General features: G+C 46.9%; 1 protein-coding gene across 1 annotated transcript in view; it reads left to right on the top strand.

Moving 5' to 3' along the window:
• The first annotated feature begins 351 nt into the window (after positions 1 to 351).
• MSX2 (msh homeobox 2) overlaps positions 352 to 25,689 on the top strand; it is a 37,831-nt gene continuing 12,493 nt past the window's right edge. The window contains exon 1 of the mRNA XM_086931571.1: positions 352 to 821. Coding sequence (XP_086787697.1) covers positions 512 to 821 — 310 coding nt within the window. The 5' untranslated portion in view covers positions 352 to 511. The remainder of the gene's footprint in view (positions 822 to 25,689) is intronic.

Below are 25,689 nucleotides of genomic sequence, written 5' to 3'. Positions count from 1 at the left end.
TAGACAGGCGGGGAGACTGCGCAGCAGGGCGGAGGGCCCGGGGTGGCAGCAGCGAGAGAGAAGAAAGAGAGCCAAGGTTACTTGAGCTTCCTCTTCGTATAATCAGCCGTAATTGCTCGAGTGGCTTTTCAATGCGCCTGTGATCGCAGCCCTCCAGGGTCCGGCTAATGACACGGTGCAGCGTTCTGCAGTCTATGTAATTAACCCCTAATTGATTTTTTTTACAGAACCTTGAAGGGAACCGGGCAGGAGGCTGTCAGCCAATGGCGTGAGCCCTGGAGTTTCGTCAGCAGCCGGGATTGGCTGGCCCTTCGGAGACAAAATGAAAAAAATCAAAAACAAAACAAATGAGAGGAAGAAAGTTTGAGGGAGTGTTGTCGGAGGAGCCGGGGGTGACAGAGCTGAGCGCTGCAGTTTGGGGCTGTTTTCTGGTGGCTGCGGGGACGGAGAGCGGTTTCCGGGGAGTCCTGGAAGGATTGCGGGACTCTTCCTCCCCCTAGCAGCAGCGAGGATGATGATGGCGCGGTCTTCGACGGGAAAGGAGGACTTGTCTTCGGACGAGGAGGGCAGCCCGGTGCCGGCCACCCCCAGCGCGGACAAGGTGCGGGTCTCCAGCTTACCCTTCTCGGTGGAGGCGCTGATGGCGGACACCAGGTGCTCCCCGCGGGTGGCGCCCCCGCCCCCCACCTTCAGAGGGGCACGGGACAGCCCCAGCCCCCTGGGGGGCTCGGCCTCCATGGACACCGCCTCGGTCAAGTCGGAGAACTCTGAGGACGGGGGGGCCTGGGCCAAGGACGGGGGCCGATACTCTCCGCCGCCAAGTGAGTACTGAGGGGTGCAGAAGTACAACTGGGGAAAGAGGGGGGCTGCTCCCACCAGCCTTGATGGCAGCAGAGCTATCTTTTTTTATGCACTATGTATAATGTATGCTCTACTTCATGCACCCGGGACTGTGATAAAAAAAAGCTGATAGCCCCTCCAGTCCCCTGCAATACACAGAGTACAATCACGCAATGGGATCGGTTTTATCTGCTGCAATTAAGGGATCCATCCTGCGAATTGCATCTGTGAACTTCAATGTCACATGAGCTGCGCTATAGCCTGACATATTTGCACGGGTAAAATGCATCGCATATTTAAGGTGTCGACTGGCGCGTGCTCCCATCACCCGCCGCTGATGCAGCATTCTCCAGCGCACAGGTCTCCCCTGTGTGCCCCATCAGAAGGATTACATACTACTATCACCCCCTGCTGCACAAAGAGTATATTAAGGAGATAATCGTATTATTATGTGAAGAGGTCTCAAGCTTTTCGTAGGAGCCCGCTGGCAGCGCTGCAGAATGCCAGAGTTTCTAAACACCAGCCCCCCTGGTCTTGATTACACTCTATGCCTTTCTTGCACCACCCTACTCTTCCCTTCATCTCACTCTTGCAGTGCACCCCCCCCCCCCCCCCCCCCCACGCCCCTGCGTTTCCCTTCGCCGCATTTTCCTATCTTTCTCGTCTCCTCCTTTCTCCCTTTTCTGCAGCTCTCTCAAATACCGATGAAGGAAAAAATAAGCCGCGGACTCCAAAAATGAGAGGCGCGGGACACCACCTGTAAGAGCCGGCACAAATTATGCACTGGATTGGGTGTCGTGTCATGCCTGCGAGCTATGCCGCACTGCCGCATCGCAAGGCATGGACGCCAACATGTAAAGTGCACAGTGTGTATTGAATGGGAGAGATGTCTCCAGTACCAGGCTGACTTGTGCTCCGAGTACTTGGCGCGTGGCGAACTCTGTATTTCGGCCTCTCTGACTTACAGCGACTAGTATATTACCCCCACTCGTCGTTTGCGAGGTCTCCCCCCCCCCCCATCCTCCCATGTAAGCCAACGGTAGCCTTGTTCATCATAGGGCAGAAGGCAGCGCTTTATAATCTACAATAGTTATAAGTATATGTATAGACAGATGTCCTCGTGCCTCTTAGAATGTCTCTGTAAATGTGGCCGCTTTCACTTTCTGAGTTTGGGAGTGGTTCTTTTGTATTAATCCCTAATGTCCGAACCAAACCTCATTAAAACTATGAAACTTTCATATCACAAGTCGTTTTTCCATAACTAAAGAAGTACATAAGGCCTGTGCACCGGTGATCAATTTATAGAAAATATTGTATTTATTGCGTTGCTCTTAGGTACGCCGCAGTTTATATTCCACTTAGGACACAACCAGGCAACGCTGTGAACTAGCGACGCGGTGGAAATTGACGCTGGAGTCACCTGCAACTCAAGAGAGAGAATTTAGTCTTCCACCCTTCCGAGGTGGTCAAAGATTGCACGAACATACAACTGCAACGCCTGGTATTTACTTTATAATTTGCTAAAACGAGTTTTGACTTATACAAAGTATTTTAAACGGCCCCCTGTACTTTGGGGTTACACAATATAATGAGCACAACTGCACATTCATATGACAGACGAGCGCCTCGTGTAATTCGCCTCCAGTCATGGGTGGCTGGCAAGAGTCGCTTTATGAACGGCAGCATTTCCGCGTGCCCTGCACTGCAGAGACGGCGGCGTCCCCGGCGCCATGCTGCACAGAGATGTATTCAGAAACAGGCCCACTTCGCTTCCGGGATGTCTGCAGCCCCCGGAGGGTCCCATCAGCCCCTACCACAGGGTGGATCGTGGTATCCTCAGACCACTCGCTTCACCCCTTGCTGCCAGCAGTTACCAGCGCCCCGCATAACACCTTAAGCCGGTTCACCTCCCTGTTTATACCGCGGAGACGCTCTAGAATGGCTGGGGCGACGTCAGTTTATAAACCGCGCACTCTGACCCCGAGTTTAGAGACCTTAACTCTTAATGTCTGCTCACTTCCCTGCAGCCTTAAGCCGGTTCATGTCACTGTTCACACTGGAGATGCTTCAGAATGAGAGGGGCGTCGCCAGGTCATAAACCGCCCCATCTGTCCCGAAGCTCAAAGTTATATACACTTAGTTTTAGCTTGGTCTCAATAACACCTTAAAACGGTTCGTCTCACTTTATACACTGAAAGATGCCCCATAATGAGAGGGGCCCTAGCAGTTCATAAACCGCTCCACCTGTCCCTGAGTTTAAAGTTATTTACTCTTCATGTTGGCTCAATCTCCTTTGCACCTTAAACCGGTTTATGTCTCTATATACACTGGGGATGGCCCATAATGAGAGGGGTGCCTCAAGTTCATAAACCGCTCTATCAGTTCCTGAATTTAAAGTTATTCACTCTCAATATTGGCTCCTGGCGCCGCGTCCATTACAAAATAACAACTTCAAGTCGGAAAAGGCCGATTTATACTTTCGACTTTCTGGGTAACCTGCAGATTGCATTATCGAATGAATCTTCCTGTTAAATGAACCGATCTATACCACACCGGAAACTGTTGCACTAATATAGTTGCACATTTCACCTGGCTCTCGCCGAACGTATAGGCTGGCCTCGAGGACGTCATTTAAGTATTGCTTAGTGACAGAGGCGTCCCTGCCGCCTTCTCTGGTTTGGGGTTGTTGCATTATTGGTCCTTTTGCCCCTGGCTCGGGGGTGTTTTTTGCATTCATAGTCTTACCTATCGCCATCCACATCAGTGGCAATTGCACGAATAACCCGGCCTGGTTTATTGTTACATAAAGGCATACTCTATTGATATATAGCGCTTTACAACGCCCTCCTGCGCTTCTAAGCGCGGCAAGAAGCAGGTTTTACTGTAACCCGAGTTATTGTTCTCGGTGTGCCCGCTTCCGAAGGATGGATGTCTGTGTAGGCCTTGTCTCTCGCGCTCCAGATCTCCGCATATTTCAATGCCGAGCGTTCATCTCAGTGAGCTGACTGTTCCCTGGGTTTTGCGCGTGTAAAACGGTCCCCCGAACCGCCTATATCCGCGCTTCCTGCAGGGATAAAGCGCTCTGTTTTCCTCCCGTGAGGTGGGGTTGATGGTCAGATACTTCTCGACTCCATTTTCTGTCTGCATTGTACGTTGATTTCTTTATTTCAGTATAACTCTGCGTTAATTTCTTTATTTCAGTATAAAGCGCTTTATGTCACATATAAACAGCTGTTGCTTTGAAAAGCTCCGATTAAAAAAAAAATCCTGACATTTTGCTTATTACTACTGTGTGACGCCAGTAAGAGGTCTCCTGGCTGTTGCCGCCTTGACTTTTTAGCGGTTGTCACATTTACCGTTGTGGTTCTTTCTATCTCCGCTGGGTATCACTGTCTTTTTTATGGCGTTGTGTTTAGTGTCGGTGCTTAGTGCGACCAGGCACATTTCATGTCATAAAACTCCAGGCATGTTCGTTTAATACGTTAAAGCAACCAATCTTTACGTTAGCCGAAAAAGTTCGTGCAACGAAGTCTATTTTACCTTCGTATCACAAACCTATACATTTCATGTCAATTTGCGTTCTAGCTGTAAAGCAGGCAGAGTTTGCAAAAAAACACAGCCTTGTATATTTTTTATTGGAGTATTATATGTCCACACACACTTATAGCATTGTTATCAATAATATATGGTACTTCCAAAATGTTTATGTAACCCATGCGCTGAATTGCCTGTCATTTAATACAGGCCGAATGAAGCCAGCAATAGCAATCTCTGTGTGGCGATTGTATCTCTTTATGGGAATTGAAGGACGCCCCCGAGTGACATTTGCGTTTGGTGTGCCGCAGAAGGAGTGTTTGCATTTAATGTAACTTTCCTTTCTGTTATAAAGAGCGTAAACGGTAGACGTGCGTCCTAGCGCCGAAATCAGTAAAGCAGGTCGAGAAACCACCAATATCATGGAGGACTAGCGCTGCACTAGGCACAGACCAAAAGGGCGCTCGGTTCTTCAGCCTGTCGGCTCCTGGGCACCCCCCTGGGGACACCACAGGGTTAATCCCGTGTGAAAATTGGTGGTCGCAGGTTTCGGTCTTTTCCGCAACTGCTCAGCTTTCCATTCTTCCCCGATGGACAAAGGAAAGTGAACTTTAGCGCCCACACAGGACTTTGCATGGGTATGTGGGCGCTACGGCACTAATCAGAATAGTTGCGCAATACATTACATCGCACTTGTTTATTTTAGTTACAAATTAGGCGCGTGCCCACATTAATGTAAAATGTACCACGAGCCGCTATTTGAGGTTGTCAACAAGGCCCCTTTTTTTCCAGAACGCACGAGTTGAACCCGGCTTCGAACCCTGGAAGTCCGGCCGGCCAGATATCGCGTGCCGGCGATGTATTAAAATCATATTATGCACACGGGACAGATCCGATGACACATATTAATGTCAACAGGATTACGGCTCAGTTCCAGTCAGTAAAACAATCCTGCATAGTTTAACTACCCAGAGCAGACGAGGGAAAGTCACGTAGCAGAAAAGAACCAGCGTGGAGGAACGAGCAGCAGCCGCCCAGTAGCCTCAAGGGCAGCCGAGGCGGTGCTGAAGGGGCCTCCCAGGCGGCAGGGGCAAGAAAACACATCATGAACCGTTTCATGTCCTGTTATTAAGCGAAATGTTTATGGGACCATCCTTTGGAGGTTGAACGTAGCTGCAGAGTCTTGCTCTTCAGTAAATATATCTAGTGAATTTGACAGAAGCCCTAAACGTTGGAAATTTCGGCACCCCCGCCCACTGTACACCCCCCCCCCCCCCCGCTCACCAACACCGTCCTTTGGCCTATACAGCGTTATTAGGAATTTCAACTTTTCTGCACTGAGAAAAAACTGATGCAAAGTATTGGCACGCGCACCGAAGTTGTTCAGACTCTGGGGTGTATTACGTGACCCCCACGACAGAGGAGTTGCACGTGGGGCCACAAGCCTCCAGGGGACCCCCAACCCTTCAAGGGGATCCCTTTCAACCCAAGGCCAATGAAAGCCTGTGAGATATTGGAGATTCAGGGGGCCCTCTTTGCATTGTGTGTGTGGGAGGGGGCATTATTTTGTGCTATGGCACTGCACCGCGACCCCTCTGACCTCGAAGTGAACGCCTGCGCCAGCAATGCAGAAACAAGGTGGAAGAGTTGCGCGAAGGTGTGAGGGGTGAAGTGAGCAGAAGGTACAGACCTGGTTGGAAAGTCAGGGCTGAACAGGACCTTAAATGGACACTATTACTGTACTTGCGATCTAATATAGCAATGTATATTACTCTAACATGACCCCCAAAACCTGGGCCCAGGGATTAAAAAACATAGAAGCGATGCTTTACTGATGGTAGAAGGCGCTATACAACTGGTCATAGCATGCAGGCAGGTGAGATGGAGCGCTAATTCTGGCCCCGAACCCCTAGGCGCTTATCTAGGCGCCTGAATTAAAACATTAACATCAACTATTAATTTAGAATTAAAACAATTCCCCCTTTCCGGAGGTTAGTTGGTGAGGAGTTGAATACGTTTCTGACTGAATCTTTGGACGTTATTTTCTTGACTCTTAGGAATGTTATATTCATATGCGAAGCAGCACAAGGATTGTGCGTATTTGGTACAAGGTAACGTTATGATGTAAAATAAATACACATTTCCCCGAAAAATAAAACTGCTGTTTTTTTAAGGTGACGTGCGAAGGTAATGAACCGTAGCTCTGGCTGCAGATCCGGCTAGCCGTGTGGGTGTTGCACTCGGGCCCCACCGCCATCTCCCTGTGTGGGTGGTGGTGTGTGTGTGTGTGGGGGGGGGGTTAAAGTCCACCAGGGGTGCTCCCATGAACTTCTTCTATTCTTTGACTGTGGCACCAATGCTTACCACTCCCCCTCCCCAAAACCGTGCCTGTAGAAGGTCTTTGATGCACCCCGTGTTTCCCACACGCCACAGGTAGCCCCGCCCGGGGCGCACGTGGATGCACGCGTCGCGACTTTGCTTTTCTCACTAGTCCGTGTGTTTCCATAACCACAGCATTCCCTTTCATGCACCCTTGTTGAACATCACATGCATGTTTTGCCTCCGATAGTTTCACCCCATGTTTTTTTTTTTAACAGTGCAGGTGTATCATAGAATGACCTCTGGGTCATCCTAATATTGTCAGATAAAGTGGGAGGCAGAGGGATGAGCAGAACTGCCCAAGGACACACGGTGCTGGCTTGTGCAGCAGGGATTACGTCAGTTCTTATGACCCTGCAGGCAGCAGTCGTTCACCTCCCTGAAAGAGGATTTTACAATTTAAGGATATCTGCTTAAATAGACACAACAACTGCTGGCTCATATAAGAAGACGATATATATTTTCGAAGTTGGACCCTACTGTTCTGAGTGGGTCCACGGACGTACTTAAATAAAACACACCACTGACATTTATTAAGCGCTGCCTGAGGCCTTGGCAATCGCAGAAAAACAAAAAAACATGTTATTGCTATTGTGCAATATATAGCTGAACACACCAAGTGTGTACAAGGCGCACATGGCGCCATGTGCTATATGAACAGGCTTCTTCCCTCCCAATGTGAGAAGTTTTCAAACCGCTCAGAAGCCCCTGCCTTTAGGATAGCAGTCACAGCAACAGTCCATCTGGGTGCGGCCGGCCTATAGATCTGCTGACCAATGGGAAACACTAAAATAAACTTGTCTGATACAGTGACCCAATGGTGTCAGAGTTAAGGTGTTTAAGTGTTACCGTTTCTTTTCTTAACAATAACATCCGAAGGCACTTTAAATTTACATCAGATATTTACATTTTCAGTTAACCACGAAAATAAAAGCAGCCACCTGGTATGCACCCGCTAATGCAAACTTACGAAGACGCACGCACATACACTTGCTCAAAACCTCCTCACGCACACACAGACACAATTTGTGATTCCTTATATAAGGCTGTTATCTGAGGTGTGTAAAAAAAAGACCTCGTAGTCCTGTAAAGGGAACTACAGGAAGGGCAACACTGGAAATTGTGTGTGTGTGTGTGTGTGTGTATGTATATATATACACACACACACATATATGTATAATACGCTTATACGCACTCACAGGTGTGTGTGTGTGTGTATATATATATATATATATATATATATATATATATAATTTTATATACACATACATATGTGTATATAGCCCTTTCTTAGACTGTAGTGTTATCTGTTAACCATGGCCTATGACTTGCAGCGACTTTCCCTTGTGTTTTCTGGGTAAAAAGCTTGCTAGAAACATGTCATTTCGTTTCACATTCGCTTTCTTTTATGTCATATTTATTTCGAATATTCTCACGAAGCCAATTGGGATTCCGCTCTCAATACCTCAGAATTTGTTTTAAAAGTCGTGTTAACGACCGGGACAGACGAACTAAACGTTTAATATTTTATTACAGTGACTTCAAATCAATAAGTGAATCATTTCCACTTTAAAAAAACAACAACATATTAAATACATGTTCAGACAATGACGGGCATATATACTGATTCAAATAAAAATATCACTCAATTAAAAGGAGAAACATCCTTTACAAGGTGTTGTCATCCTACCGAGCAATTCAAACTCTCGGAAATATTTCCCGTCGGAGGCTTCTTTAAAAACAAATACATCATCAACTATCACAACAGGGCATGCGCACGTGTTCTAGTGCTTGATAGGCTTCGTGGCACTCTCTGCTTTATATGTAACGCGTGATTTGACATACTGACGTCATAGGAGGGCTGCGCTCGCAGCTCATTTCGTGTCAGCGTTTGCTCTAAGGCTCAAACCAGCACTTGTAAATATGCTATCAGTATGGACGTTCTAAGAGTGCTTCGATTACTGTGCCATGGTACCGCTAGGCGCTTCCATCTACATGTCTCCATTGTATGGTTCGTTTTAAAACTGCCCGACACGTTGAGCTTTGAAGGGCCTCTGCTTGGTGTGAGCAGGTGGGAGTATTCATTCAGAATGTGCGCTGTGGCCCAAGAGGCATTGTTCATCACACCTACAGCAGCGCATCTGGCTGTCGCTTTGCACATCTGTGTGCAACAGGGGACCACTTCCTCCTGTCACACCCGCATCCCACCACAGTAATCACAAGTGTGCTGCTCGCTGCAGTGCAGGTACTGTGGGCCCAAGTGTTGTGTAGGCAGTGTGTGTACCATTGGGTGCCAGTTCTGTGCAAGAAGTCCGTGTACCGTGGGGTCCCAATGGTGTGTTGTAGGACCCTGCAAGTGTAACATGGACAGCATTCCATGCTGGTGCGTATGTGTGTGTAATGCACAAACTCGTTTGCTGCGTCCTGTGTGTGTGTGTAATAGATTAATTCAAATGAGCGATATTCTATGGTCTTGCCTGTGTGTGCCGCGCTGGTGTGCTCGTGTTTGTGTCTGCATGTGCAATAAATGAACACTATTACTGGATCCTGCGTGTCTGTGTGTTTAATAGATGCAGTGCTCCAGGGTCGCGCGCGTGTTTGCATTACATTAACTATACTGCTAGGTAATAACTGTGTGTGTTCGGGCGATAAAAAAACTAAAACAATAAAGCAGAATATTGTAAAAAGAACACAAACATATAACATTGCAGGGTTGTGTACGTATGTAATAAACGAACAAGGTTTCCTGAGCTTACATGTGTAATAAATGAACAATGCCGCTCTCTCTACACGCACGTTTGATAAACGCACTATTTCCATGACGCTGTTTCCATATAAAACATACATATAACGATCACTAGTGCAGAACCCGGAGGCCTTTGGTTGTATTAGAGACATTGTCGATCTCAGAGGCCACGTCCAGTATGTAATAAATAATGAAACAATATCACGGTATGCGATATGTCTGATATCAGATGAGCGGGGAATATCGCAGTGTCCTATATGGGCCGCATTTGCACCTCTTTTTGCGGCCTCCCAGCTCCCTCTGTCACTGCACAGGCTCAAACGTTGGTGACCCTGAGCACTGTTTGCAAACTGCACAACGTGTAATTAAGGCAGACACAATGGGCAGCTTGTGAGCGTTACACTAATCCCATTAATAAAGTCTGCATTACAGGGACATTTAGAAAATGGCTTACATTTGGGAAGAAATCCTCTTATGGGGAATTAACCTGCCCATCACCCCTATCACTGCCCACGTCTGTTCAGTGCAGCCTTTTTCTTTTTAAGAAACAAGGAATGTTAATATTACATTCGTCGGTTTAGCTGCAGATGTGTGCAGGCCCTCTGCCCATTTTTTTCTAACAGTGTCAATAAACGTAGGCAATTTTATAAAATGAAACGGAGACAGTTTTTTTTGCAAACCCTGCATTTCTGTAAGCGCGAGTTGCCCATCACAGACCTTCCGGTACCCCTTCCCGTGAATACCCATGCCACTATGCGAAAAGTAATGTTCCACTTCAAATTAACTTCGGGTTAAAAACGAGACCTGACATTTAACGACTTCTTTAGTGAATGCTTGGACTCAGAACGGCGGAACTACCTCACAGACACAACCACAGTACGAGGTGGCTTAAGTTGAACACTCGCTGCTGACATCGGATGTCAAGGGCAGGCCATCCTTCTGAGGTCGGCAAATTATCTTGAGTAACCGTAACGCCGGTTATTTCCAGCGCTTAGAAGTAACCAGAGCGCCGCAGTTCGAGGCAGGAAGCCTCTCAGTAACAGCGGCCCCTCCAGGTGGAACCGGGCGTTCATTCCTCGACTGAACTCGGGTTCGGGGCACTCACAGCTGTGGGCAAAGGACAGGACGCGGGGACTGGACTGCGGTTTGCCCTCTCCAGGGGGGTGTATGTCTTTACCTGGCCTAGTCCTATTAATTAAACACACACTCCCAGTGCTAGGGCAAAGCTTTTCCTGTGGCTTCCAATCTCGATGGGGTCAAGACAGAGATAGAGCACTGATCTGCAGAGGATCACACGATGCAGGTAGGGAGGGCGCACGTGTAACTGAAGTGTGGGTCTCCTGTGCCCGCTGGTGACACTTGGGCGCTCGGCCACAACTTCTCTCACTAATTTAAAACACGCGCATCTCTAACACTCGTCCAAGGTACACCGTCTCGCTGTTACAGCCCTTTACAACCGTGCACACTTTGCGTATTGTTATGTATTTATTCACACATGCATGCTTCCATCTATATTACTCATAGTATACAAGTGGCTACAGAGACTCCAAAATGGAAAGGCATTAACCACACGGCCCTTTTCATAAAACAAACTAACACATAATTCTGACAATTCCCAGCGCGTTTTTTGGCATAAACTTGCCGATCCCTGCCACTTTTAGAACGCAGTGTGTTCCTTGTGGGGCTATTGCCCTTTTAACTGTACTAAACTATTTCATCTTGCCATACATTTATTTTTTCTATTTCGGTTTCCTCGAGGAGTAGGACGGCGCCTTCCGGTATTCCTCAAACCTCACGGCGCTTTAAATCACCATGCCTGTGTAATGTGCGCGTTATGTGTTGATTGCACGACAGTTGAACACCCTAAGGACGGACCCGTGGGGTGTTTCTGCTCCGAATCCAGCGTGGATTTATGAAACCGACGCCCCACAATCTCCCTCAGGAGCGGGTCTCATTCTTGCCCCACAATCCTCCACTCTGGGCGGACACACCACCTCTCCCCGGCCGGTAGGGGTAGAAGTTAACAGAAAACGACAAAAGGCGACCATTCTGACTGGCAATCTGAACCACGTGCTGAAAACTGTTAAATAAACTTCATTAAAGATGCTAGCTTGATTGTTCCAGAGTCTCATCCATATGCTATTTAACGGGATGGGACACGGCTTCTAGTAGTGCAACAGGTGCAGTGGCACTGGGGCCCTGGAATGTCGGGGAGATGCAAGCATCAACATTATTGCTGTCTTTACACTTCGCGACCACAATGGGGGACCAGTTCCCGTGCTTTGGCCCTCTCCACGCGAAGACTTCTGCCTTTAGTGGCGAGCGCCCCCCCCCCCCCCCCCCCAGCGTCTTCAGACTCTCTGGGACCCTTTGCCCCCCACATTTTAAACATCACCCCACATTTCCGCCGATAAACTTGCAGAGGATCACAGTGGCACACTGCCAGCACTTCTTGACAATTTCACGAATGCACAGACCTTAGTTTAAATTTCTATTCCTATTTGGTGCGAATTTAGGAGGTTTCGGTGTTCCGCTGGTGCAAAGTACACATTGAGTGCCCCCCCCCCCCCCCCCCCTTCCTGAGCCTCCCAGTTCTCTGTTTTCCTTCAATTAGAGCAGATTGTAACTGGGCTGGCACCGTCCGAGGTAATAAAAGCCGAGGCGGAGAGCGCTGCTGGGAGTGATTTAAAGTACAGACAGGAACCACATCCTGCCCGAAATTTGTCAACGCGAAGTCATCCATTTTAAGGGAATTCGTAATTCTTTATGGTAAAGGGAAAAACAATAATTGCCCTCCCTGCTGGTCTGGAGCCCCGCCCCCTCCCCTCACCCTGATCTAATTTAACCCAACCCCGAGCGTTGCCCTGACGCCAATCTAATTTATAACCAGCCGCCGAACACGTTTTAAACCCAATCTACATTTTCTACACCCACTGCTCATTTTGTGTGCACTGGCGTTTGCTGTCGCGGTGGTTGCAAAACTCCCCTTCGCCTTCCAGAGTCTCATAGAAGAAAGCATTCTGCGCAGACAAAGCAGCCTCCTTTCATTCAGAAATAATTGCACCTTTTAAAGGCTGCAACAATGAGCCTCTGACAGGGCGAATGGGCAGTAAAAATGATTCATGTTATCTTAAGTGAATTGTTCGGTAGGTTCATGCATCTGCTGCAGCGATCTGTGTGCAGGCACCACACCCTGCAAAAAGAACAATTGATGGTCAGAATGCCGAACAATGTCCTACATTCACCCCACTACAGAGATCTGGGCCTAAATCCATCGATTTTTGTTCACCATGCCATTCCAGTTTGGACCCAGCCAAATGCCACTCCGTCTTGACCCTGTACCTAATGGGAACAGTCCAGACCGAACTGCCAGGCGAGGTCTGGACTGGACTAGAAACAAGTATCCCGGGACCAGCGAGACAGGGTGTGTAATGGACCAGCGAGACAGGGTGTGTAATGGACCAGCGAGACAGGGTGTGTAATGGACCAGCGAGACAGGGTGTGTATTGTCACACGTTTCTAACAGTGTGGGTTACTTTCGTATAAGCTGCTTCAGCAGAGTTGAGTGTGTGAGGGTCAGGGACGACTTTAGTGCTGGTAATGCCTGAAGCAATAATCTATTTTATCCCCCCCCCCCTCCTTTCATGACTTCCTCCTCAGATTTCCTCACTACCACCTGGCAAAAACGCCCCTCATTTCTCCATAGCTCCTCTCTTAAATACATTTCATTTGTTTTAAAGCGCTGGTAAAGGGTTGTCTTTACTAATCCACTCAGCTATCCACTTTGAATACAGATATGTTGTTTGCAGCAGACATATTAACACTCTACGTTACTTTATGGTGACTCAAAACTGCCACTAGGCAAAACTCCGAACTCTCTCTCTCCAGCAGGAATATTAAGCGCAAGAGTTATCTTGACATTTTTATTGCTGCCTAAAATCTGGACGCACAGGTTACTCTGCATCAGCTGTTTTTAAATTGTAAGTCAAACACAGCGCCCCCCACCTGAGGTCAACGCCACCCACTCCAGGTCCGCGTCCAGTGCGGCGGCACCGGTCGCACTTCCCTAAAGCCCGCCCTGTGTAGGGGGGGACTGACTCTCAAGAAGCGAGCACTGCCCTAAAGCCGGCCCTGTATAGGGTGGACCTCACTCTCAAGAAGCAGTCCCGGACTGAGTCGAGATGAACCACTCCTCCCTCAACAATGGTAATACATAGCATATTACACCCTGTGCATCTGCACGTGACATGAGGGGGGGGTGGGGGGGGGGTCATAAACGTTTGTTTTAAAAGAAAGCATTGACCTCCAGCAGGGTGAGTGGGGCTGAAGTTCTTCAGTGATTTTGGCTCACATTGAAGAGGTTTCCAGACTGGTACAAGAGCTGGTCATTGTGCAAAGTTATTGGTAGTGCAGTCTGGTTCCTATGCCAGGTTCACTATACTGCAGTACTAGCAAAGAATGCGACCTTTGCACCATAGAAATAATTGTGGGAAAGAGCGTTACATTTTTTTAACTAAAACAAATGTTCATGAAAAAATGATGTGGCATTATACCATATATGCAGATGCACAGAGTGTAATATGCCATTTATTACCGCTGTTGTGGGAGGAGCATCCTGACCCACTCCAGGCTTCGCCTCTCATAAGTCAGGGCACAGTCAAGAAAAGTAACATGCATATCTTTTTTTCTTTTGTTAAAAGAACATGGCAGTTAAAATAATGTAATTAAACATTGTGCGATGCCATTTATTTGCAACAAGTAGGTGAATATATTTATAAGTTTTGTTAGTTGTAGGGGTTTAAGTAAATCTGTATTTGCCAGTGAGGTAGCATGGGGGAGCACACGTTTTGTGGTCGGCAGCCTCCCCCCCACCCCCGCTGTTACCTGTGGCTCATGTGAGGCAGCAACAGCCGGAACCCCAAGCACCCCGCTCTTACCTGCGACCGTCACGGGCGGCAAACACAGGGACCACCAAGGGGAGCAAAATGTCTAGCTATGCCACTGGGTCTTCCGTTTGTTTTAAAGGCATATATGCCTAGGAGGGCGGTGAGGCTTGCATGCAGTGCTTTGTCCACCTAACAAAGGACAATTGATTGCACAAAGTGTTTGGGGTTGGTTTACACACATGAGAATGTCGATGAGAAGAAAGTCGGACGGAAGTCCTTTCTAGACTTTCCATTGGTTGAAAAACATAATTCGTGAGAATGAGGTCATTCTACAAATGAATGTTTCATCCTCTGCTGCTGGTGCTTTAAGGAGAGTCAACCAATGGAAGAGAGAGGAACAGGTGAGGTGATTGAGTGCCTATGACAGTGCAGGTTTTATGTTATGCCACATTCAAATATAGAATGTGTTGTTTGGTCAAAGCATATTTGACAGAACATGAAGGTGTGATCACAGAGGGTCCATGCCTGCGGTGGCCCTTCATTGGTTGCATCCCTTCTTGTGTTCACAGGTAGGCAGCTGCAGGGTCACCTCACCTAGTGCTGGCTTTTTGGTCACTAGCAGTTGGCACCAGGGCAGGACTGGGAACAGCACCAGCCCTGGCGATTGCTGCCTGACCGGCCCGAGGAGGGGAGGGGGTGCTAACAACGCAATGCTACAGGGGGCCGATATTGCAGCACTGCTGCACAACCGACCCCCTGTAGAACAAACCGGCCCCCTGTAGAACAAACCGGCCCCCTGTAGAACAAACCGGCCCCCTGTAACACAACCGGCCCACCAGAAAAAGGCCCAGTGCCAACTAAGGCCAGTCCGGCCCTGGTTGGCACTTTTTAAAGCCCAAAACTCACTATGCCAAAAAGTATAAGTCAAAGTCCTAGAGTTCAATGTTATGTTTCTCTCTGAATGTACCACACATGATATTATCCACTAGGCTGCTCTGTAGATGTTGTGAGTTTATTTATCTATTTCGCATTTGTATAAAGAGCTACCCTACCATAAGAGCAGTCGGTACACTGGACAGAAACAACAACAATTGAGATGAGAAGCATCCCTTACAGAGAGCATTCACGTGTAATAAGAAGCCAACAACATAAACGTCATCATCTTCAAACGCAGGGAGCAGAATGACCAGGGCAGCTATGCAGGGGCAAGAGTAACACACAGAGGAGGGAGATGGAAGAGAAACCGTGAGAGAAGGGGGGGGGGGGGCAGTGTCATCAGTAAGAGCAGAGACCCTAGCGGAGTGCAAGAAGAAAACGCGGGAGGCACCGCGGGTACTGTTACACGAGGCCGCCATGTTGGTTTGGGGGAAGTCCAATTGGTTGCACACTGCTTGTCCTATCAGCGTGTTGCCCCAAAGCAATGTGGTCCATGTAGTTAGCATCAGCGGGTACGCTTCTGCCAGGGTCTTGAGCAAAAAAATCAAGTCGCGTTGGCCATCCCTGGACACGTGTTTCGAGGTTGTTGCCTCTCGTCAGCAGGGAGTAGGTATATATGTAGGGGTGCTGCATAGGCTGCCAGAAAATATCATCAGGTTCGGTACCACTCGTGGCACGCAGGTGCGTAACCCGGCTCGTCAGCCCCACCAGCTCGAGAGAGCTTGAATATAAATGAAAGTCCAATTGGTCGCACACTGCTTGTCCTATCAGCGTGTTGCCCCAAAGCAATGTGGTCCATGTAGTTAGCATCAGCGGGTACGCTTCTGCCAGGGTCTTGAGCAAAAAAATCAAGTCGCGTTGGCCATCCCTGGACACGTGTTTCGAGGTTGTTGCCTCTCGTCAGCAGGGAGTAGGTATATATGTAGGGGTGCTGCATAGGCTGCCAGAAAATATCATCAGGTTCGGTACCACTCGTGGCACGCAGGTGCGTAACCCGGCTCGTCAGCCCCACCAGCTCGAGAGAGCTTGAATATAAATGAAAGTCCAATTGGTCGCACACTGCTTGTCCTATCAGCGTGTTGCCCCAAAGCAATGTGGTCCATGTAGTTAGCATCAGCGGGTACGCTTCTGCCAGGGTCTTGAGCAAAAAAATCAAGTCGCGTTGGCCATCCCTGGACACGTGTTTCGAGGTTGTTGCCTCTCGTCAGCAGGGAGTAGGTATATATGTAGGGGTGCTGCATAGGCTGCCAGAAAATATCATCAGGTTCGGTACCACTCGTGGCACGCAGGTGCGTAACCCGGCTCGTCAGCCCCACCAGCTCGAGAGAGCTTGAATATAAATGAAAGTCCAATTGGTCGCACACTGCTTGTCCTATCAGCGTGTTGCCCCAAAGCAATGTGGTCCATGTAGTTAGCATCAGCGGGTACGCTTCTGCCAGGGTCTTGAGCAAAAAAATCAAGTCGCGTTGGCCATCCCTGGACACGTGTTTCGAGGTTGTTGCCTCTCGTCAGCAGGGAGTAGGTATATATGTAGGGGTGCTGCATAGGCTGCCAGAAAATATCATCAGGTTCGGTACCACTCGTGGCACGCAGGTGCGTAACCCGGCTCGTCAGCCCCACCAGCTCGAGAGAGCTTGAATATAAATGAAAGTCCAATTGGTCGCACACTGCTTGTCCTATCAGCGTGTTGCCCCAAAGCAATGTGGTCCATGTAGTTAGCATCAGCGGGTACGCTTCTGCCAGGGTCTTGAGCAAAAAAATCAAGTCGCGTTGGCCATCCCTGGACACGTGTTTCGAGGTTGTTGCCTCTCGTCAGCAGGGAGTAGGTATATATGTAGGGGTGCTGCATATGTTGGTTTGGGGGAACGTTTTCTACAGACATCACTAGGCATGGTGCTCAACGCCAAACTGGCAAGGAGGTGCAGGACGCAGTCTGCGGCTGATTTATATCATAAATAACACATGCTATCCACTGTTAGAGAGAGAGACTGGAAACCCCGAGCAGGGCTGATCTAGCTTCAGAGACTGCGGGGGACGCCGCAGACGGCACCCCTCTCCTTTACAGAAATAATACCACGTACAGGGGCAAAGCTGCCTTAATTATGGCCCACTGGGGTCTAGTTCTTAATTAAATACAACCATGTCCTAACATGTTATGAAATAACAGCCACTAAGCATCAAACATTAGTTTAAAGGCTACTTAAAAAGTACCGACAACTAATTGAATTGTCTCTCGCTGTGCAGTTGTCAACATGCCCCATTTCAGAAGGATATTTTTTTTAGCCAGACTCAGGTTTTCAAGTAAAATATGTATTCTACCAGGTTTTTCCATACTTAGGATGTGACGCTATAAGTCCCAGCAGCCTTTGTGATGGAGGCAGGAACACCAGGCCTGGCTTTGCATCACCATCGTGACCTGTAACCAGCTGAAGGGATGGCCCTTATAAGTCTGGAGTTGTTATTTCACAACTTAATGGCCCTCCTTTCATCTACCTCAAAGGGGCGAAAGCATGAGCCGATTCCTTCATATATGTATTTATATGGTATTTCTAAACCACAAATCTGACCAAAATGCAGCAGAGCGCTGTATATGGTCAAAGGCAAACTTATCGTCAAGTAATAGGAAAGGAAGCTGGGTCGTGTATGGTTGGTGCATTGTGATGCAGTGTTACTGAAGGAGGTGAGTCTTCAAATCTTTCCTAAATTGGAGCTGCATTGATGCAATCCTGATGGCTGTGGGGATTACTTGGGCATATATTGTCCTCAGGACCATATATGGGTTCCCCCCACACTCCGGCTCCTAACCAATCACCTTAGATATTCATCCAAAGAGAACAAGTACCAACCTGTGCATTTGCATAAAATGTTCATTACCTTTAATTGTAAATAACTGAAACAAGTAATACCATACCTGTGAAAAATAGTGTTCACTTCTTGCAGAAAAATACAAGCATATTTCTTTTCACTACCTCCCATCCCAGATCCCAAAACTGTAACTATTGAAGGGGAAGCTGGCGCTCTCATGATATTGCTAAATTTTCACAATGTATACTATTGTCCCGGTGAAAACCTAGACTTAAAAAACACAAAAAACTGCAAGAACTTTGGCTCAAAAATATAGCCTAACAAAAATGTTGATCTCTGTTATAGGAACCAGAAAATCTGGTTTTCCGTTTTACATTATGCTTATACTAATTGTCTAACTTTTTCTGCATTCGACTTGTTTTGGAGCAAAAAAAATGTCTTCCAATACTTATAACTAGGGTGTGTGCTACATCATTTTCTAGCACCTTAGACTACTTAGGTAACTCACAAGCATTTTGTACGTGACTGCGCATCTCGCATGCGTAATGTCTGCAGTTTTTTTGAGAATTAAGGGTAGTACACAAATAGAAAACGGAGTCATTTGGCACATGTTTCAGAACTGATTTAATGCCTTATTTTAACTCTAGTTCTGCTGTACTTGTCCGACTTCTTAATAGAGGAGTGTTCCAAAAACATGCCTGCGCCCGTAACAAAAAACATACATGAAGTATCTGCCAAGGCCAAACAACAAATAATACAAAATAGAAAAAGTAAATAAAAATAAGTCATACTTGAAATGTACTTTCCTGCACCAGGGCTAGATGTACTATTTCCACTATTTGTATTCTCAAACCAGGAATGTGCAATTAAAAATGAGAAAGTTAACAGATTAAGGAGAGCCAAGTCAAGCAAATGGGCGGCTCTAAAGGCCTGTGCACAATCAGTCTTGAAAATATTTGTTATGTAACAAACATCACGTTAGAATATGATAACAAGTTTTCAAAATTCAAAAAAGTATATTTAAAATGCACACAGGTTTCATTTCACATAGAACATCAGATGATATCACTTCATTGCAAAGATTCAATTAAAAGAAAGCATTTCGAACTGAAGATCATTCCTGCCCCATCCCTTCTCTGCCCGGATGGCAATGCCATTAGTGAACTAAGAGGCAAGTCATTTGTCACGTGGACCCTATAGTCGACCTAGATCCTGCTTACAGATGAAGCAGCATTATAGGCTGGGAAACCAATACAGGCAAGGTTTTGTACAGTGACATCCTTGGCTCCTGTATTTGAAGGTGATCTCATATGCGATAAAGAACAAAAAAAGGAGTCTCGGTTAAATAAAGCACTTGCAGAATCACACAATGTGTCAAGAAGGGAAGCCAGGACTGATCCCTGATTATCCAGTTACTCCCTCTTAACATTCTGCCACTAGATGGTATCTCTTTCTGACATCAAAGGGCAATGCCGTGCGTGTCCTTAATTATTGGAGGATTTGATTTGAGCGTTGATGACAGGATGAATCCACCTTTTTTGGGGGGCGGTTTTACATAGCGCCAACCTTGTCCACAGACATAAGAGCACCTCTGATTAGCACAGAATATGTTGCACTTTTTTCCCCCACAGGGAGCAATATTAGGATTCACAGGATGCTCAGCCGAGGCCTGGATTCAAACTTAGCTCCCCATGTTACATGTTCGGCAGCTGCAGCCACTAGGCCACATCATCTCCCTTATAACTTGGCTCATGTTCGGGTCGAGGTTCCAAGAGGACCCTGGCCTAAGCCGGAGCCTGGCATCTGTCTCACGCCTGGCTCTAGCTCTCCTTTGCTCACCCACCTCTGTGAGAAATGTTCCACCCAACTGACTGCAGTTCGTGACGAAACCTATGCAGCAGGAGGTTGCATCTTCAAATGTCCATTTACAGGGGGTGCAAAACGACCGTTCTAATAAATATCAGCTAAACAGGTCGCAGTTTGGGACCCCCTATGATTGGAGCCAGTGGTAGAGCCTGGTTTTGGTGCCATGGTGGGGGCGGTAGTGGTGCTGTCTGTGTAAAACTCAAACCAAGGGTTAGCCATTTCAACATTGTCTCAGATAGCGAGAGAGAGAGATTTTGAGAAAGAGAGAGAGAGAGAGAGAGAGAGAGAGAGAGAGAGAGAGAGATTTAGAGAGAGAGAGAGAGATTCATAGAGAGAAAGGCAGGGACTCTCCTGGCAGAGACCGCGCACCTGGAGCACTCTTCTACATGGCCTTGGGGCCCTCCCCTGTCTTGACCTTTCCTGGACCCAGAACGCACACGTGTTCTGCTGACGGTATTAATTGCAATACATGTACATTTTGAAATGCAAGCATTTTCATTGGGAAAATCAAAGGACGTGGCCTGCTTTTTCAAACGACTCGTTTGCATTTCAATTTTAAATCCACGCATCCAGAACTCCGGAGTCCCAGCCCACTAAACCTTGCATCAGGGGTGCATGGGGAATAGCCAGCACGCGAAAGTGCATGTGTGTTTGCTTGGGGGGCACCCCCTGACCCTCTGTCCCCTCCACCTTCGCTCTAGGCCTGCTGACGGGCGCGAGCAGAGGCCGGGCCTCTGGGGGAGGCTGCTGAGCGCTGCTGGGACGCAGGCTCGGCTCCCAGAGGCGGGAGCTGCAGACAGAACCTGTCATCGACAGACTGCCGGTCCCTGCTCCGGACTCCGTTCCCTTTAACCCCTTCAGGCCGTGGTCCGTGCATCTCTGTGGTTCCCTCCCTGAATCGTTGCGTCAGCGCAAACAATTCTGTATGTCAAGAAGCGCCCTGACGGTGCAAGATGATATGCTTGCCGCTAAACACGTTGGATGAACAGCGTGTGCCCATTAAACTCTAGACTATCGCCTCAAACGCACGCAGGCTCTCCGCTTCCATAATGACGAGGACACACCACTGAGGCACAAACAAGGTTGCGAGTGTGATAAACGTGATATCTCTGTTTCACAACATTGCGACATTATTAGATATAAGCAGTGCATGAAGAGTTATGCCGAGAGGGAGTGTGCGCCCCACGTTCATTGACGTGACGCGGGCAATTATATAAATGTTAAATTACCCGAACAGCTCAATGAAACTATCCGAGTGTTTATTTTCTTAGCCATGTAATAACACCAACGTTTTCATATAGCGCCTGCTAAAAGAGGTTAGTGATCTGACTGCTCAGCAAAGAAGCCTTGGTTCATCAAAATGTCTCCTTGTTCCGAGTCTCTGAAAGATGAAAGGCTGAGTTTGCTTTGGTGTGGTCAGAGTGTGCCGCGGGCAGGTTTCAATTGCAGGGGAGAGGTTTACACGTGTAGCATCCTAGCTAATGATCAGCCAAGCGGCGCTATAACCCCCGGTCGAGTGGTGTAAAGACGTCACTAAACCCTGCCTCGCTACGTTATTGGACCAGACTATTTGGATTTAACTTTTACATTTTTTTTTATTAAACAAAGTGGATTGTAATACAGCTATCTGTTTCCCTTTGATTGGAAATAAAGGTATCCACACATGTGGAACAATTTAGTGGTACAGAACACAATCTCCACACGCCAAATTTGTGGGGCTTGATTACGTAACATAAACGCGTGCCTATTTTAACTTTCTCACATCTCCCCAAACAAATCTTGTGTTTACATTTTAAAATTCAAATCTGCGCATATAATGATGCCATGTCCCTATTTCTACAGAATGGTGTGGGATTGTGAAACGGAACATCTCACCAGCGTTTTAATTATTATATTATGTTTATTAAATGGAGCAGATGCCAGCAGAATGGTCCGTAGACTGCAGCACTGGGCATGGGTGGAGATAAAGAGGGGGATTATTGTGTCCTGTGCAGATCTATGGAGCTGTCCCCTGTAAATGCGAGGAGCTCGCCCAGTCTTTTCCTTCCCTTCGGCCACTCTTTCCTGTATTCATAATGGAAAAAATGCAAGTATCAGAATGTAAGAAAGTGAACTGGGCTTAATGGGGCGCCTTTGTGCGCATATTTTATGTAGCGCTAAAGCCAGCCGTGCAAGTTCAGCGAGGCACTAAGTGGTCTCTGTAAATTCACCTGTGTCCAAATCTGATCTCACTTTCTCAATCCGCTCATCTGCAAAGAGTGCCGTCCTGAAACACTGTTGTGTTGTAGTGCAGCTTGCCCAAGCCCGAAAGTGCTTCTATGACGACCTCTAAGCACTATAGGATTCTGCATCTGTTACCTCTCTGTTTTCCGAAAGAGAAAGCGAAGCATCTCGGTGACAGTTACTCCAGCTGGCTTTGCCTGGGGTTGGAGGCTGAAGCAGCCGGTTAACCACGACACGTGTTAAGTTGACGTATCGGAAGGCGCATTAAAAATGTATGTGTGCGCGTGGTAAACAGATGGCACTCCCTGTTCAAACCACACACACAGATTCCTTCAAGCAGAGGAGCTCGGTTCACCACAGCTATGGAGCAAATGCTTAAACCGCCCATCATGGGACCGGCTCTAATTCAAACTTTCGCACTTCTAGAAAGTGTGTGACCCTGGACAAATCCCTTTATCCCGAGGGTCCCAAACCCTTTATCTGCAAACACTGAGAGAGCAGAAGACAGGCAGGACTGGAGACAGCCAATCCGACTGCATTAAGCACAATATATAGCCACCCAGACGTCTCCGTAGATATTTTGCACCTTTCTATTTCTGAAAATGGTTGTCTGATCTCCGAGAAAACCCGTGTTGGACATTGCTGTAACAGGCCGCACGGAAACAATAAAATACAAGAAAGAAACGCGAGCAAAGGTAAAGAAAAGGCAGCCAGGAAGACAACGCATAATTACATGCTCGATAATGTACCAGTTCTGGAAATAGTAATGAGATGCCTTCAGCTATTCGAGTATTGCGATACTGTTACACTTAATATCGATCACGATTCTGCTTTCAATATTATCAATACGACCTATTTATATAGCGCTTCTGCCACAGTTACGCGCTTCGTAGCGTTGCGGACTTGCCGCATAAATAGTTTTCTCTTATGTATGGGCTGCGTTCGAAAGAGCCTCGTAAACAATGGAAACTTTAGATCGGAAAATGTATGGAAGGCATTGGGCTTAAGACTTCTACTCCGCTCCCTCGCGCGGTTCTTCCCACCCCTCCCGAGGCCTCAAAGCATCTTTTTAAATATTTAAACTATCCTGGAAATAACAAAAATTATACTATTATTATTATAATATTAAAATACAACACAGAGACCCGCAGTGCATCCCGCAATTGGATTGTAAAAGTGCTGAGCTAATCTGTTATTTGCCGAGGGAATGTCGTCAACAGAAAATGACGGGGCCTTACGAGAGCGCGGTGGGCGTCTGCTGCGTAACTCCCAAAAAAAAAATGCCCCCCCCCCTCTCCAGAATGTGACTAGAGGTCCCACATCTCACATGTATTTTTTAGGCAAGGGCTGGGCCACCGGAAACAGATCGGGGACCCGAGCTACTTTGGTGGGTGTGTTGTCATTTCCACGTTCCATATTACGTCCCAAGTGCGCCTCCTTCCATTTTATTTTATGAGGAACATGGCGCATGTTCTTCAATATTGAGGTGTTTTGAGCTGCCCCAGACACTCGCTGCTGGAGAGGCCAGGCCGCTTTGTCTGCTGGACTGACTAACATCATGGGTCAGCGGACCAAAAAGAAAGCATTCTGTGACGGCATTGGTTAAAGAACATCTGTCTCACTTCCTACATACTCTTGTAATATTACAAAAACGTAAGAAACAGACGCGAAACACTTAATAAAAAGAGCAAAACTCCCAGGTGTTGTTAAAAGAACGCGATCATCCAGTCTCGCTGCAGCTCAGGTGCCTCCTGTGTATGTGCTGACAGTGCGAGGCTCGGTGGAGAATCCAGCGTCCCTACTACCAGGATAGCTTGTTCTCTTCTGTGCCTGCTGCTATGATCCGCGATAATGTCACCGAATGGTGATATTATAGAGTCGATAAAATAAGTACCATTGGCTGGGGCATAAACAGCATACCGCGAAGCAAATGGGCAGAACTTTCTGCACCTTGAAACAATTGAATATGCTCAAAACATATGATGGTCAGTAGATAAAGCAATGAAACGAATCGCTTCCAAGTGTTTCACCTTATTTTGCGAAATGTTCTGGATATAACGTCTTAATGTGTGATTTCTTAAACCATATGAATCTCCTGTCCACAAAGATGTGATGCTTTAAAACTTAAGGTCCCGCTGCTCTGTTTTTTTTTTTAGTAACATATATTGTCAAGTCACCTAAAAGCGAAGCTACAGATTTTTTAAAAATGGACTAACTTTGGGATTTCTACAGATGTCTTCTCAATTAATAACTCCCTTATTTGAAATATTTTGCAGAAAATATTAATTTTAATGCCTTTTCAGTGAATCCTATGTCAATCGCTAGTCCAGTGCTCCCTTTTACAAATATTGTAACGAAACTGTTTATTTATAGATATTGGATATTTGAAAAGTGGTTGCAACCTTTGCACAGTTCTTTGGAAAACTTCCTAAAGTTTGCAGAGTCTTATGCTTTCTCACATTAGCATGAAAAATTGGCAGCTTTTGCTGTAGTTGAGATTGCAAAAGGTATATTTACCTCAGTATACGTTTATACTCCTGCCACAGTATATTTGCATACTTCTGCCAGAGTATATGTCTATACTTCTGCCACAGTATACGTTTATACTTCTGCCACAGTATACTTATACACTCCTGCCACAGTATACATTTATACTCCCGCCTCAGTATATGTTTATTCTCCTGCCACAGTATACTTGCATAATCCTGCTACAGTATACTTGCATACTCCTGCTACAGTATACTTGCATACTCCTGCTACAGTATGCTTGCGTACTCCTGCCACATTATACTTGCATACTCCTGCCACAGTATACTTGCATACTCCTGCCACAGTATACTTGCATACTCCTGCCACAGAATACATTGATACTCCTGCCACAATATACTTTGAGAATGGGTACCTTGCAGAGAAGATAATAATGTGCATGTACTGTCCATCATGGATGGGTTTGATATGAGTAAAAATGGCCTCCCCTTGCACAGAAAATCTTTGCAGAGGCTAAGGCAAAGGGAAACCAGGAACATAAAAAATATATATAAACAAAACTTAGCTGGGGAGAAAAATCTTCACACAGATGTAACTTACAACTGATGTGAAACAAAAAATAAAATCCTGAACATTTCCTTAGTGCTACCAGTATCGGAACACCACAGTACCTCAGATGCCTGCCAGCTGTTAACATATAGTAACAACAGCCACACTTTCCTTCCCGTGTTAGTGAGCAAGAATTGGGAAAGTAATTTAATTCACTTCCAAGTGGTAAATAGAGCTGTGTGCAATTTGTGTTGTACAAGCTAATCTTCTTGTGTAGATCCATATTTTTGGGCTGCCCCTATTTTGCGTAATTTCCTATTTCCTTACTCCGATTGCTTGGTTATCTGTCTCTCTGGGGAGAGCTGATTGGGGCAGAAATGGGATTAACAGGATTTCTGCATGTGCCATCTGCTTTCTGCTAGCAATGTCCAGTGTGGG

The sequence above is a fragment of the Lissotriton vulgaris genome, chromosome 7, assembly GCF_964263255.1.
Source record: "Lissotriton vulgaris chromosome 7, aLisVul1.2, whole genome shotgun sequence".
Taxonomy (NCBI): Eukaryota; Metazoa; Chordata; class Amphibia; order Caudata; family Salamandridae; genus Lissotriton; species Lissotriton vulgaris.
Note: the sequence above shows the minus strand (reverse complement) of the source record. Positions and strands in the feature narration are given on the sequence as shown.